Raw genomic sequence first — 13,681 nt, 5'->3', positions numbered from 1 at the left:
ACTATCTAAATTCAAAAGTTATTACATTTTTTAAAATAAAGTTTGATGTTATCCCCTGCAAGATCGGTCTGTCTCTAAAAAGGGGGAGAAAGGCTGGAACCTCTAGTTTCTCTGCTATGACACCAGAAGGTTGCATTATAGACATTACTTGTTTACCTTTCTAATCATCGGAGAGGCAGTATAGGTTGTAAGATCCTTGTTTCTCTCACATACTGGGGGAGGGGACCAGGTGAGGTGACCCCAGGAAGACATATGGGGACAGCAGGAGTTTGCATCCTAAAGCAAGAGACAGGGACAGAATTCATAGACCCAAGTGCTTCCGGAGAAGGGCTTTGAGGACTCAGCTATGCTGCTACTGATGCAAATGCTACTTATTACACTTTTACTAAATCAAACTTTTTTTTTTTGTACCCTCAAGTCAATTTTTGAACTCCTGGACTAGTCTCTGCAGTTTTCTTGGCAAGGTTTTTTGGAAGTAGTTTGCCATTGCCTCCTTCCTAGTGCTGAGGGAGAGTGACTGGCCCAAGGTCATCCAGCTGGCTTGGTACCTAAGGCAGGACTAGAACTCACAGTCTCCCGGTTTCTAGCCTGATGCCTTAGCCACCATATCAAACTGGCTCTATTCTCAAACTATTCTCAACCTTGTGCTTTAATTAAAACAAAAGGGATAAAATCAAATAATTTAAAGTGAGCAGAGGCGCCAATCTGTGATACCCTTTGTCCCCAGTGCTCTTTGTTTAGGGTAGAAGGCCTAGCAACAATAATTAGAACTAAACAAAAACATGAAGGTATGTTAAAATAGAAGCACCATTAATGATGCCACTCTACTATTCAGATGACACTCTACTACTTTTATTCAGTTCAGAAGTTGAAATCCCTGAAATCAAGAATTTAAAAAATCCCAGAAGGCCCATGTTTTAAAGTAAATAATTCAAAATCTAACAGCTTTTGTGTTAATTTTACATAATAAAAACAAAAATTAATACAAAAATGTTCACAACTTCAATTGTAACTCTGCAGCATCTCTGTAGTATGTGGGAATAAAAACCCAGAAGAAAACAGTATCAAGAGATTAACAAGGACTATGCCATACTGTAGATTTATCTGAAAAAGGAGAAGCACAGAACTAAGGAAGCTGCTTCAGAACTGGGAAAAAGTTACCAGTAGGTCTCCAAATTGATCTTAGATAGACAAACTATTAAACATCAACCTTTCTGGGAGCTTGTCCATGAAAATTAATTGAGATGTGGTGCTTCCTATTACAAATGGGGTTTTGCTCATATTGTAGTTTTCTGAACGCTTATAAGCTCAGTTTAAAGAAAATTAAAAGAATGGTGGAAATAATTGCATACCATCTGTTTTGACTACACATTAAGGATTTGAAAATGAGAGCTATATAATGGAAAGTGCGTACAATTTGGGAGAACTAGATTCACATCTCCCTGCTCGGTCATATTCTCTAGAGACACTCTGAGAAAATTGACTCAATTTTTTTTTCTTTACAAAAGTGGGAATAATATCTTATGAACTCACTGTTGGTTAAAGAATTGTCCCCAACGAGTGTTCGTTAATGACTTTGCTTCAATCTAGAAGGTTATGAGAATGGTTTTTATAATTGACTTGAATGAAGCTAGAGAGTATGTTTCTCCTGTCTGCAGACGTGATGAACCTAGGAGTGATAGATGATACTGAAGAAAATAGAATCGAGATTCAAAAATATCTTGACGGACTGGCACTCTTGACTGAAACCCACAAGATGAAATTCAACAGTGATAAATGTACAGTTGCGTTTAGTTAAAAAGAAAGCAAAGATAGACATTTAGGATAGGAGAGGTGAGCCTTAGACAGCTGTACATGTGAAAATAATATTATTGGTCTCAAGATGAACATGAGTGCAAAGTATAACAAGAGCATAGTGTTTATATTGTAGAAAGTGATCAGTACTGGTCCTTGTGCCTTTACTTCACCCATAGTATTGTGTTAGTATCTAAACTGAGTTGCCTCGTATAATTATGAAGAACTCTAGTGCAGCTTAGAACCCATGTTATATCTCACATTTCCTCATACCTTGAGCCCTGTATAGCGCTATGGGAGTGATTATCAAATATCCAAAGAGCTGTCGTGTGAAATAAAAAGAACTACAATCACTGAGGGAACTTTAGATAAGAAAGTTCATAATGACAAGGCTTGTTCTAGAGTGGAGCAGATTGCCAGTAGTCTCTTCTTCCCTGGAGATACTTAAAAAAGAGTTGGGCTGCCATCTTTAAAGAATAATGTAACTGCACCCTGCATGGCAGATCCAGCATTGAGAAGGAGTTTGTTGGACTAGATGAAAATCATGGTGCTTTCCAGCTCCAGTGTGAACCTCATTCATGAAGGTTCTTGTCAAAGATGTCAGAAATCCTAGGGATTTTACCTTATTGCTATTGGCTGAATTGCATTCCTAAAACAAGACCTTTGGCTAAGTAAAAAAGTATAAACAAGGATTATTCCACATTAGTTAAAATGGGGTTATGCTGATTTTGTTAAAGCTTTATCTTCAGTACTTCTGAAATGGTATTCATTTCTTTCAAGTGAGTAGTTAAATTTTCTGAAACAAGATCATATCTGAACAATTATTGCAGACTCTTTTAGGAGCTGAGGACCATTTTTCTTGAAACTCAGGATGAACAGGAAGCACAAACATTAATGCTTGCATATACCAAAATACCCATCTTTCCTTACATATAAATAACTAATCAAATGCATACTATGGCTTGTTGAGTAACGGGGCGGGTATACAAACATTATATATACTGAGACATTTTGGAAATCCTATCCTGCTGCAATTCTGCAAAACTGGATGAGTTATTCTTAATTAAAGAATTAGGAGACATGTTAAAATAAATTGTAATAGGGCAGTTTAAAAGAGAAGGAAGGAATAGTAGTAATAGATAGTAAGAATGCTGAAGTATTAAATAGTACATACTCCTGGTGTCAGTAAAAAGAATATGGTTAATAAGGTAGTTATCACAATCACAGCTGACAAAGGTAAGAAGATGTCACAATTGAACATAATTATATGATAGATTGCCTTGATTACTAGAATGTGTATCTAAATTAATAAACTCGTATGAAAATTTAAAAGACCTAGCGTATAATACATACATTATTTCAGACAGAGTTTCTCTCATTTTCCAGGGACAGTGACATTAGTTCTGTATGCTTGTTTGCATGTATATGTGTAACAAACATATTCTCAAATACCTTGTTGCTGTTTTAATGAGATTCTGCATCACTTAATACTAGTAATGATTAATTGGCATTATGAACAGCATCTAAGAGAACTGGTGCATTAGCTTGAAAGAATATCATTTTTTGGTTGTCCAGACAGGACAACCTGTTCCGATTCCTTTTCTCAGTGAGAAGTCCATAGAATGAGAAGAACGTTTTTTTTTCATTATAATCTAATTAAGCATTTACTTCATTACTGCGGTAAGTGTCGGTGGGGTTTGCCCTAGCAGCCACCATCATTGTTAGGTATCAAAAGAGAAGGGGAAGTTCTGTGAGCTTTGTGCAACATGTAGCCTACAAGAAGTTGTAGGAAGGGTATTGCTTTTAAAAAGCCATCACTAAAGCTATGAAAATGAAGGAAGCACAGAGTGTATCTCATCTCTTTTTCATAGCCAAGGTGGTCAAGTAGGCTGTGGTTGAGGAGCAGCAGTGTTCCTTGATGGTGCAGCTTTGAAAATGCTTCAAAAATAATTCATAAGAAATGTTTCCAGATAGCTGGGAGAGGGAGCCCAATGCTTCTCTAAAGTGGTTGCATGAAAAAAATAGATGTGGCTGATTAAAGGAGTCATGTTACAGATGTACTTACTTTAAAGAGTCACCTGACAAAGCAGTCACATCTTCTTGTGTGAAAGCCTGAAAAAACACGGTTTTAAAGCAACACTATGCCAGCACTCTTGCACATTCCAAAGTACCTGTTCCAAATCGTTTTCGATAGACCTATTATCTAGTTCAATATTAGTCTATTAAAAGATTGAGTGTGTGACTGAAGCTACCCTTGCTGCAAGGTGCATAGAGTTTGACTCCACTGAATCTCTTTGATCTCTCATCTTCTAATTTGAAAAGCCATGGTATCTAGTAGCAAGTTTGTGTCTCGAAGGATGAATCCAACAAGTTATACAGAATTTTTCCTTCTTCCCCGAAGGAACACTCTTAAGTGGACCTGTAAAAGTCTGTTCTAGTCCCTGTGATTTTTAATATCTATTTAAAAAAAAAAAGAAACTATTGAGGGAAATTGCTAAAGGCTTTGGAGTGAATTACCATTTTTTTTCAAAAAACCTTCTACCCCTGTTCTCTTTCCTATATGAAAAATCCGTCGTTGTCACTTTAAATAACTCTCTGAAATTGGCAACAGGGTGGATTAAGTCAAATAAATGGAAGCTGAATTCGTACAAAGTGTGTAGTTCCAAAACCATATTTGAAAAGTGTTCAGAATGCCTCTCTTGGGTGTAATTGGCATAACTGGTTTATGCCAATTACACTTTTTGTGATAAGATTTAAACACTGAAAGATCCCTATACATCCCACATCCTGAATTACAAAGTAAATCTCTAATTAAGCAGAAACTGGTCATTCCATTCATGTCCAGGGCATTATTTTTGCCTCACATTTGAAAGGTTTCAGTAAGAGTACATGTATGCTTGTTTTTATTGGCCAACTCATATGTGTCCCATGCAGTATCATTCAAATATCCTGCAGGCAATTCCAAAGAAGTGATCTGTCTCCACCAAGGACAAATTATGAACTCTGACATCTGTTAACCATCCCTTTTAAAAATATCTCAAAATAAAGACAGCCTGCTGGATGAGACCATAGTTCATCTAGTCCAGTATATCTAGTTTATCTAGTCCAAAGTGGCCAACCAGATGCCAGTACTTTCGCAGCTCCAGTGAGATCTCTGGACGCCATGGCACCGCCCCTAAAGAGCAGTTCTGCACCTGGGGATTCCTCCTGGACCAACAGCTACTGCTTCATGGACAGTTGAAGCCTGTGGCCAATGGAGGCTTTACTTACTTCTGTTGGTACATCAGTTGTGGCGGTACCTGGAACGGGAGTACCTTGCAATAACCCATTCTGGGCTTCATCACTACTGTGTAGACTACTGCAGTGCACTTTACATGATGCAGCATTTGAAGACTAGTCAGAAGCTTCAGCTAATCCAGAATGCAACTGACTGATTACCGATTGGCACTAGTTCTCTGAAGCATATCACAGATGCAATTCATAGTTCTGGTCATTACTTGTTAAACCCCATATATTTTGGCACAAATGTGCTTCCTGAACTGCCTCCTCCAACCAGAATCAACCTATCGGACCCATGTGTCTCAGGAGAAACTGCTGGTGACCCCTAGCAAAGTGTGTGGCAGTGAGGCTCATAGTGCTGCTTTTCAGTGGCAGCACCTCAGCTTTCAGAAATTATTCAGAACTGAATTGTTCCAAAGGTCTTATGGTGAATGATGGTATGCCCATGATTGAGTGAAGTTTTTTTTTTTTTTTAATCCTCACTAAATCGGGACCGATTCTGTGGCAACTGCCTGGACGAGTCCCTGCAGTTTTCAAGGCAAGGTGTTTCGGAAGTGGCTTGCCATGGCCTCCTTCCTAGAGCAGAGCCCAGCTGGCGAGCTCAGGAGGCGGGGTTTCCATTGCTTCATGCCTTTTTTGGGCGAGTGTGGCTTCCGCGTTACCGGCAACTACACCCGTCTCCCGTGCAAGCGCCGCCAGCATTTTTCCTCCCATCGGGGTGAGAGCCCCCATTTATCTACTCACGTAAGTTTTCAAGCTGCTGGGTTGGCAGGAGCTGGGGAGGAAGCAGGAGCTCACTCTGCTGCACGGAGCTGGGCTCAAACCACTGAAGTGTCGATCATTTCTGACCATGCACACTTTAATTGGATTGCTATTGTTTTGCTTTGTATACTCTTAATTACTGTAAAATTGACAAAAGTCTGGCTGATGGCAGTGGATGTAAATTAGATGGGTAGGGTAGGGTAGGGTAAAGTAGAGTAAGATGGATGGATGGATGGATGGATGGATGGATGGATGGATGGATGGATGGAGTTTTCTGCCACTTATTTCCTTGCTCTGCTTATTAGCCACACTGGTGGCCTTTTGGATTTATTTCTTTCCTGATCAGTGATATACATTCTCACTCATCTTCTATTATTGTGTTTTTAAATAACATTTCAACATTCTGGAGAGATTTTATACCTTCTTGCCTTTTCCTTTAAATTTTTTTTTTAAACTAGTCAGTTCATTTTTGACAGGCTTTGTCAGGCTTCACGGTAGACTTGGCTCTCAGTCTCAGTTTCCCTGACATTGAACCCCTTTTACAAAATGGGCATCCTTGGCAGAAGGCCTTTATATGACTTGGCTTGATTTCACTCCTGTTGCAGCCAAGAATGAAGCCATATCTACTCTGAAGATTTCTCCTTTGCAGTACACTGAAAAAGTCCTTAAATAGTCCTGGGCTTCAGGGCTTCGATTCCAGGCTTTTTTTTCTCCTGTCCTCCCTAGTCAACAGATATTTGGCTGTTCTTCTGATAAGTTTGAAGGCACCTGAGCTATGTTGTCATAACAGTTCTCTCTAGGTTAGGAACTGCTGGTTCCTGATTTGTCAGGTTCCTTTTTTGGAGTTCAGTCTGATTAGTTGTGTTATCCTTGTTGCTTTTTAAGATACTGAGAACTTTCTGGCTAATGCTTTCCTCAAGTTTTCTCCCATAGAGAAATAGCAGCCTTGGAAATCAGAGATTTATCAGTCATGCCACACTTCAGAAGCATTTCTTCAACAATATTATTAGTGTTAGCATTTGGATGCCAGCCTTATATTATTCAAAACAAATGTAAAACAAATAAAAACAGCCTGAAAATAAAGCCAACAACAATAGTAGTGTTTCTTTACCAATATACATTAATGTTACATATTTAATATTAACAACTGGGCAAGATATGGGTGGGCCAGGGGCATGCTCACTTATAGAATATTTTATGTTTTAATCATTTTGAACTATATTCCTCAATTAGAAAACTATTCAAAATAAATTGGTTATGTTTTAAATAAACATTGATAACTGTGTAAGGTTTTGAGTAATAAGTATTGTGTAAAGATGTAATATTATTCAAACACAGCCTTTATTGATTATATGGAAGCTAATCTGATATTAATACTAATTTGATGTTTTTGCTGTGATATTTCTTGCTCCAAGGAGATGAGCATTTTTTAAATTCTAAATTTAGGTGATATAGTAAAACATCAGATAAAAGTCTGCTTTTCACACAGCTCTCTGCCTTTTCTTTCTTATAGATGAAGTCCTACATTATTGGTTAAACAAATAAGAGCATAAATAAATGTAGATTTTAGGGATTTTAATAATGTAGAACTGACAGATGGTAGTTTTCTGCCAAAGACTGAAAAGTAGTCTCTTATGAGTCCCCCAATATTTCATCTCTACTAGCTTTATTTAATAAAGGCAACAAACTATCTTCTTTCTGTCCATTATAATAGTAGGATTTTGTTTTTTGTTTTTTTACTTTTTTTTTTTTTTACTTTTGATCAAATCATGGGAGCTCTGGAGAGTTTAGTGTCCTAAAAAATGTTCCAAATAAATTTTCAATATATTTGATTGACGTCCTAATGATAGTGACAGCTCTTAACTAGCATAGCTACAAAACTTTAGTCTCTAATAGGTTCAAATCGATAACCACTTTCTAGAAAATTAGACTTATGTGTGTTTGGAACATTAAGTATGGTACTAATCTGCACTCCTTCCAAGTCCTCATTTTCTTCTACTCTTAGCTGGCTGTCTCGATTCTCCATAGAACGTAGTGTCTCCAAGATGGAACAGTTAGCTAAGAAGGGTATTACAAATGATAATAGGTACTCCCAGTTGCCTGAAGATCACAGGGTGCTAAGTTGGCAGCTTTGAAGTTCTTAAAGAATGTCTCCATTTCCCTTTCCAGTGTATCAGAACATTGCCCTATCAATATCCTTGACTATTCTTAATCACCTTTTCTCGTTTTTACAAATCTGCTCTTTTTGCTTCTTTTCCAACTGTTGTGCTTTTATGGTCTGAAGCAGTCTGTGATATTTAGGAGAATGAACAGTTACAAAAATAAATCATTGCATGAATTCTCTGTTTTATAATATTCCATTTTCTCTCGCTCGCACTTTTGGTTTCTGTTAAGCCTTGACTGATGATAGATGTTTTCAGCTATTTAAATATCCTTTGCACTATAAAGTTTATTTTATTGATGCAGAAGGATGGAGATATGCCATATGCATTTGATTATTAGCTCCTTGAGTTTGACTTCTAGCAGAACCTGAAAGAAGGTATTTGTTTTGTCAGAGAAGAAAACCCCATGGCTTTATCAAAACTAGTGCTATTATTCACCACTCACTTTAGATGTTCTATAAACATAGAACTTTTTTGACATTTGAAATGCTACCAGAATAACTATTTCTTTGAAATAAAGCAGCCAGCCCTAAATTTCAAAGTTAACTGAAGAAACTGCAAAAATCACAGCATGTCTCCCCTGCGCAAGAGATATAAATTTGGCATAAGTTCCACCATCAATTTTAAGTTTGAAATGTTTGTTTACACGCTATAAAACAAAAGCTGATTTTTTTGGTCTTGTTTCTTCCATTCTAAGTGTAAGAGTAAGAAGGCTTAGATTTTTTCAGAAGACTGTTTTGCCTTCATCAGGGCTGTAACTACCTTTTGAGAAGGGGGAGCATAAGAAGAGAAAGCAAATACAGGTTTTATATCATGAAGACAGGCCAAATGCAAATGTTCCACTGTCCCAAATAGAGCCAAAGAGAAGACCGAAGGGCAGTTGCATAAAGCAGTCCCTGTGTTTTTTTACAGTATTCTGCTGAGCTGTTGGCAGTGGTCCGTTTACCCTTCATCCATCCCAGTTATCTGCTAAACGTTGTTGACAATGAGGAACTGATAAAATCTTCAGAGGCCTGCCGGGATCTGGTGAACGAAGCCAAGCGTTATCACATGTTGCCGCATGCCCGGCAAGAGATGCAGACTCCAAGAACCCGGCCCAGGTTATCAGCAGGTAAAGTCGGAGCTTTGAAACAGTCTTGTTTCTGGAAATATTTCTGAGATGACTCGTGCTACTTGCAGTCTATGCGGAAGGAACCACGATTAAATGGCTTCCTTTCCCCTTCTCTGTAAAGCGTCCAAGATACAGTCAGAGTAGCAAACTGAGCAATTGGGTGTCCTGCAGTTCTTCAGGTTCTCCCTCTGATTCTCCTTGTGGCAAAAGTATTGAGAGAGAGGACAGAGAGCATTTATCATCCCAAGCCAGGTGCTAATTCCCTAGCAGATGTTTTTCTGTCATGGTTTGGCCATGTTTATTTAACAGTTCGGCACTGTCAGGAGGTAGAATTCTGGGCATGTATGTAGTTTATATTTTTAATCCAACATGATTTTTCCCCAAACACCTTTAAAGTTACAGATACCCTCAACTATTTCAGATTGCCTTCCAGAAAACAATATAATCTTTTCGTGCCATTTAATAGTAACAATAATAGTATTTTAAAGTTTTAACAATAATATATCTAAATCTACGCATGACCCCGAGAAGTCACACACATCCTTTTTTCATATCATTCATGACGTGCCTGGCTGGCTGTAGGCAGATTTACGAAGCAGAAAAACCATTAAACATAGTGTGACTTCTAGATAAGTCTTCAGAGGATCTCACGTGCTCCTTTGAAATGAAGAGTCCTCGTTTTCATAGAATAAGGGACACATTACTGAAGGAGAGACGCTATTTCTGCCTTGGCAAAAGTGAAGACTCTAAAAATGTCAGGCCCCCTCCACCCATAGCCCTCACATTCAGTGAGGCAGAAGGGAGGACAGTGGCCTCTCTCCTGCCCCGTTGCAAACATATGGCCTTGATGTGTTAGGACAAAGAGTCCCTGTTTTCCTGACCAGTCCGGTTTATCATTTCCCCTCACTTTATCAACCCCTTCCCTTCCCAGTCCAGCAATCCTTTCCTCTCACTCTATCTCCATCCTGATAATTTTCTTCCTTTCTTGCTATTTGTGTTGGAAAGAGAGAAGGGAATATTTGTAAGTGTCTGTGGGCAAAAGTGGTTTGGGCATGGACCTGCAGTTGGAGGGTCAATACATTTTTAAAATGGGGTGCCATTTTACAGACAATTGTTCACAAAGTGGTCTTCAGTTATGAGTAATGCCATTTTTTGTCCTGAACCTAACAGTTTATGTAATTTGACCTCTTCAGGCTGTGGAAAGTCACAGCTGAAGTGCCTCTGTTTGGTAAACAACTAAGTCTTATATGTGATACGTTTTATAATAAATATTATGTATTTTACTTGATGCTCTTTGTTATACTGATACTTAAAAAATATATAATATGATAGTTAATTTTTGATAAATTTCCCCTTATATCCTTGGAATATACACGCATAAGAGAAAGAGAGAAGGAAGAATACTGTAAATGAATAACTAAATTAGTGAATAGGTTCAGTTCCCATGCTTTATTTATTATCTAGGGAATATGAAGTGATCAGATCTGCTTTTATTATAGTAATGGTCAAAACCTTTTAGTGTACCTATTATGTTGAAAGATAGCATGACTTCTCAATACGAATTGTCTTTCAAAGTTGCTTCAGACCAGCAGGAAAAATCAAAAAGCCAAGAAGTTGCTAGTATATAAAACTGTAGTCAAGTTGCATTTTTTGCAGAAACTTTATCTGATCAGAGAAATTATCAGAAAGATGAAATACATAGGACTTTCAGTAACAGCCCTTCTCTTACTCTTCTAAATTGGGGGTGGCCAACAATTTATCAAACAAAGGTATTTCTGGAAAGTATCTATTCACTGTTTACAAATAAAATTGTAGGTATAATGCAAACTATTTTCAGAAGATTGTTAATTAAGAGAAAGTTATTTTCCAAGAATAAGAAGAGTGATTATTCCTGTAAGTCAAAGTCCAATTAGTGGAACTATTCATAAAGGGTTTTTAAATCCTTTGTGAAAATCACAATATCTACAATACCCTCTTGAGGCTATTTATTATAATCACATTAGTTCTAACACAGGTGATGAATTTTCCTGCCATTGTTCTGAAAACAATAATCTTACTGCCAGCTCAATTTATTCCAAATTTTATAATCTGTCACTTGTTGATACCATCTATATATAGAATGAGGGGGTAACAAAGGATGAAATACAGGTAATGCAATAGATGATTCCAAAGCAGAGAATTATTATTAGATTTTTATCCTGCCTTTTTTTGTGGGGGCCAGGTGAACTCAAGGTGGCAAACATATGTAATTCAGGTAGTCCTCACTTAATGAACACAATAGGACTGGAAAATTGCTTGTTAAGTGGGGCAGTTGTTAAGCGAGTCACCATGTGACCGGACCCAATTTTACAACCATTGTTATGACAGTTCTTAAGCAAATCATGACCACATGATTCACTTAATGACTGTGGTAATTTGCTTAACAACCATTGTAAAAAATGTTGCGAATAGCAATCACATGACTGTGGGGGATGGTGTGACAGTTTACGATGGTTGTAAGTGCGAGTACAGGTCATAAAACACTTTTTCCGAAGCCATCATAACTTCAAACTGTGGTTAAGTCAATGGTCATTAAGCGAGGACTACCTGTACTCCTGCCTCCTATTTCCCCACAACAACAGCCCTGTGAGTGGCTGTGGGTTGGGCTGAGATAGCGTGACCCAGTCACCCAGCAGCTTTCATGCCTAAGGCAGGGCTGGAACTCACCATCTCCTGGTTTCTAGGCCGGCATCTTAACTGCTACACCAAACTGGCTCTGATGGTGGCTAAATCTTTGAAAATGTTCCTATTCTTTTTTATGTTGTGATAAGACAACTAAAAATGTACAGTAGTTGCTTTTTTTCTCTCTGAGGGGAAAAAACCCTAAGTTGAAATTTCCAAAGCAAACAGAGGGAAGGAAACATGAACACACTATTTTATGTCGTGCTGGCAATGTTCAATAGATTACTTTGTTTTAGAGTATATATGCATCATTTAAAGAAAAGTCCAGTTCTTGAAAAATATTTTTTAAGTTCCTCATGTAAGTACTTTATGCAAGGATCTTTTAAGAACTAATTATTCAAATCCATTTTAGCAATGGTGAGGTGGAATGTGTGCCTGGGATTAATATTAATTAATATTAATATTAATATTAAAGGGTACCCTTATTAAAGGGTATGATCCTTTCGACATTAGATGAATATTACTATTGTTCTGAAAATAAGGAAAAACGTACATGTTAGAGGAGAAGGGATACTGCAAAGGAGGTGTCTTCCCATTTGGTGGAAACATACACCAAATTTAGTCTTAATATATTCATTATTCTGCTAGAGCTTGAAAAAATACCGGACATTATGTGCTGCTTAAGCAGCAAGAGAAGTATTTGGGCCATACACAAACATGTTCCTCTACTTATCTTGAGTGCAATAAGCATATAATCAAACCTAATGAAACAGCAGAAAAGAATTAGGCTTAAGCAAAGAGTACAAGGTAAAGGAAATTGGAGATTATGATCCTTTGGAGATTATGATCTGATTTTATATGTATGTCTATAAAAAGTAATCTATGTTCAGGTTAATTCACATTCTAGGTGTAGCGGAAGTGATAGTCCTAGTTGGAGGCCGTCAGATGATTGGAATGAATCAACGTGCTTTAACAGCAGTAACGTGCTTCAATCCTCAGAACAACAAATGGTACCCACTAGCCAGCCTGCCCTTCTATGATCGGGAGTTCTTTAGTGTGGTGAGCGCTGGAGACAATGTCTACCTCTCAGGTGAGCAGCAAACATGGTCTCTTTGCAAACTCATATGCCAAATGAATCAGAATGGATGCATGACAGTTTGGCTGGGAAGGAGAGAGTTCCTTTGATCATTTGCCATTTCATTTCAGCTCAGATTTCCTCCTTAGGACATTTTGCCCTTGTAATGTGCAAAAGACATATTAGGGACCTTGATTAAACTGTGAAGGGCTTTTCCTTGCAATTGTGACACAGTATAAAGCATCTGGATCTGGATCGAAAGGATTATGCTTCTACATCTCAAGCCAGTTTGCTCAAGATGCTGATCTGTATGACCACATTTACTTAAACGACAAGTTATCCCACCTCATTTTTTAAATCTGTTGTTGAAACTTCTTCCTCGTTCTAGTGAAAGGGAACAAGCTGTTCTCTCATACTTAACTGGAGGAACACAGAGATGCCACATCATTAATGACATGTAAATTTACAATATCACATCATGGTTTGGGTAAATATGCACATCACAAATTTCTAAAATGCCACCACAGCTACTTCCTTATAAGCACAACAGGCTGTATCTGACATTTCGTGAGTGGAAGAAAGCTGATATAATCAGCCTTGGGGGCCGCATGGGAGTTAGAAAGGAAGTCCAAGGAACGAGCGATTAGAGGTGGAGAAGAGGTGAGAGAAGAAAAACTGTGTGCCACTTGCACAACCATTACATACCACTGAGAGTATCTGATATTTCATTTCATTATTACATTTTTAGGGATACCCATAAATTATAATATGTGGTGACTCTTAGAAATTCTTAATTACTGTATAACATTCTGCATCCACAGTCTGAATGCTATGGAG

General features: G+C 37.8%; 1 protein-coding gene across 1 annotated transcript in view; it reads left to right on the top strand.

The window, feature by feature from the left end:
- KLHL29 (kelch like family member 29) overlaps positions 1 to 13,681 on the top strand; it is a 423,334-nt gene that overhangs the window by 374,638 nt on the left and 35,015 nt on the right. The window contains exons 9-10 of the mRNA XM_088135579.1: positions 8,910 to 9,108; positions 12,677 to 12,859. Coding sequence (XP_087991705.1) covers positions 8,910 to 9,108; positions 12,677 to 12,859 — 382 coding nt within the window. The remainder of the gene's footprint in view (positions 1 to 8,909; positions 9,109 to 12,676; positions 12,860 to 13,681) is intronic.

The sequence above is a fragment of the Python bivittatus genome, unplaced genomic scaffold, assembly GCF_059951505.1.
Source record: "Python bivittatus isolate LINGU-HERP-01145 unplaced genomic scaffold, Pbiv_v1 ctg000020_np1212, whole genome shotgun sequence".
NCBI lineage: Eukaryota > Metazoa > Chordata > Lepidosauria > Squamata > Pythonidae > Python > Python bivittatus.
The sequence above is the reverse complement of the archived record's forward strand: the minus strand, read 5'-3'. Positions and strand labels throughout refer to the sequence as shown.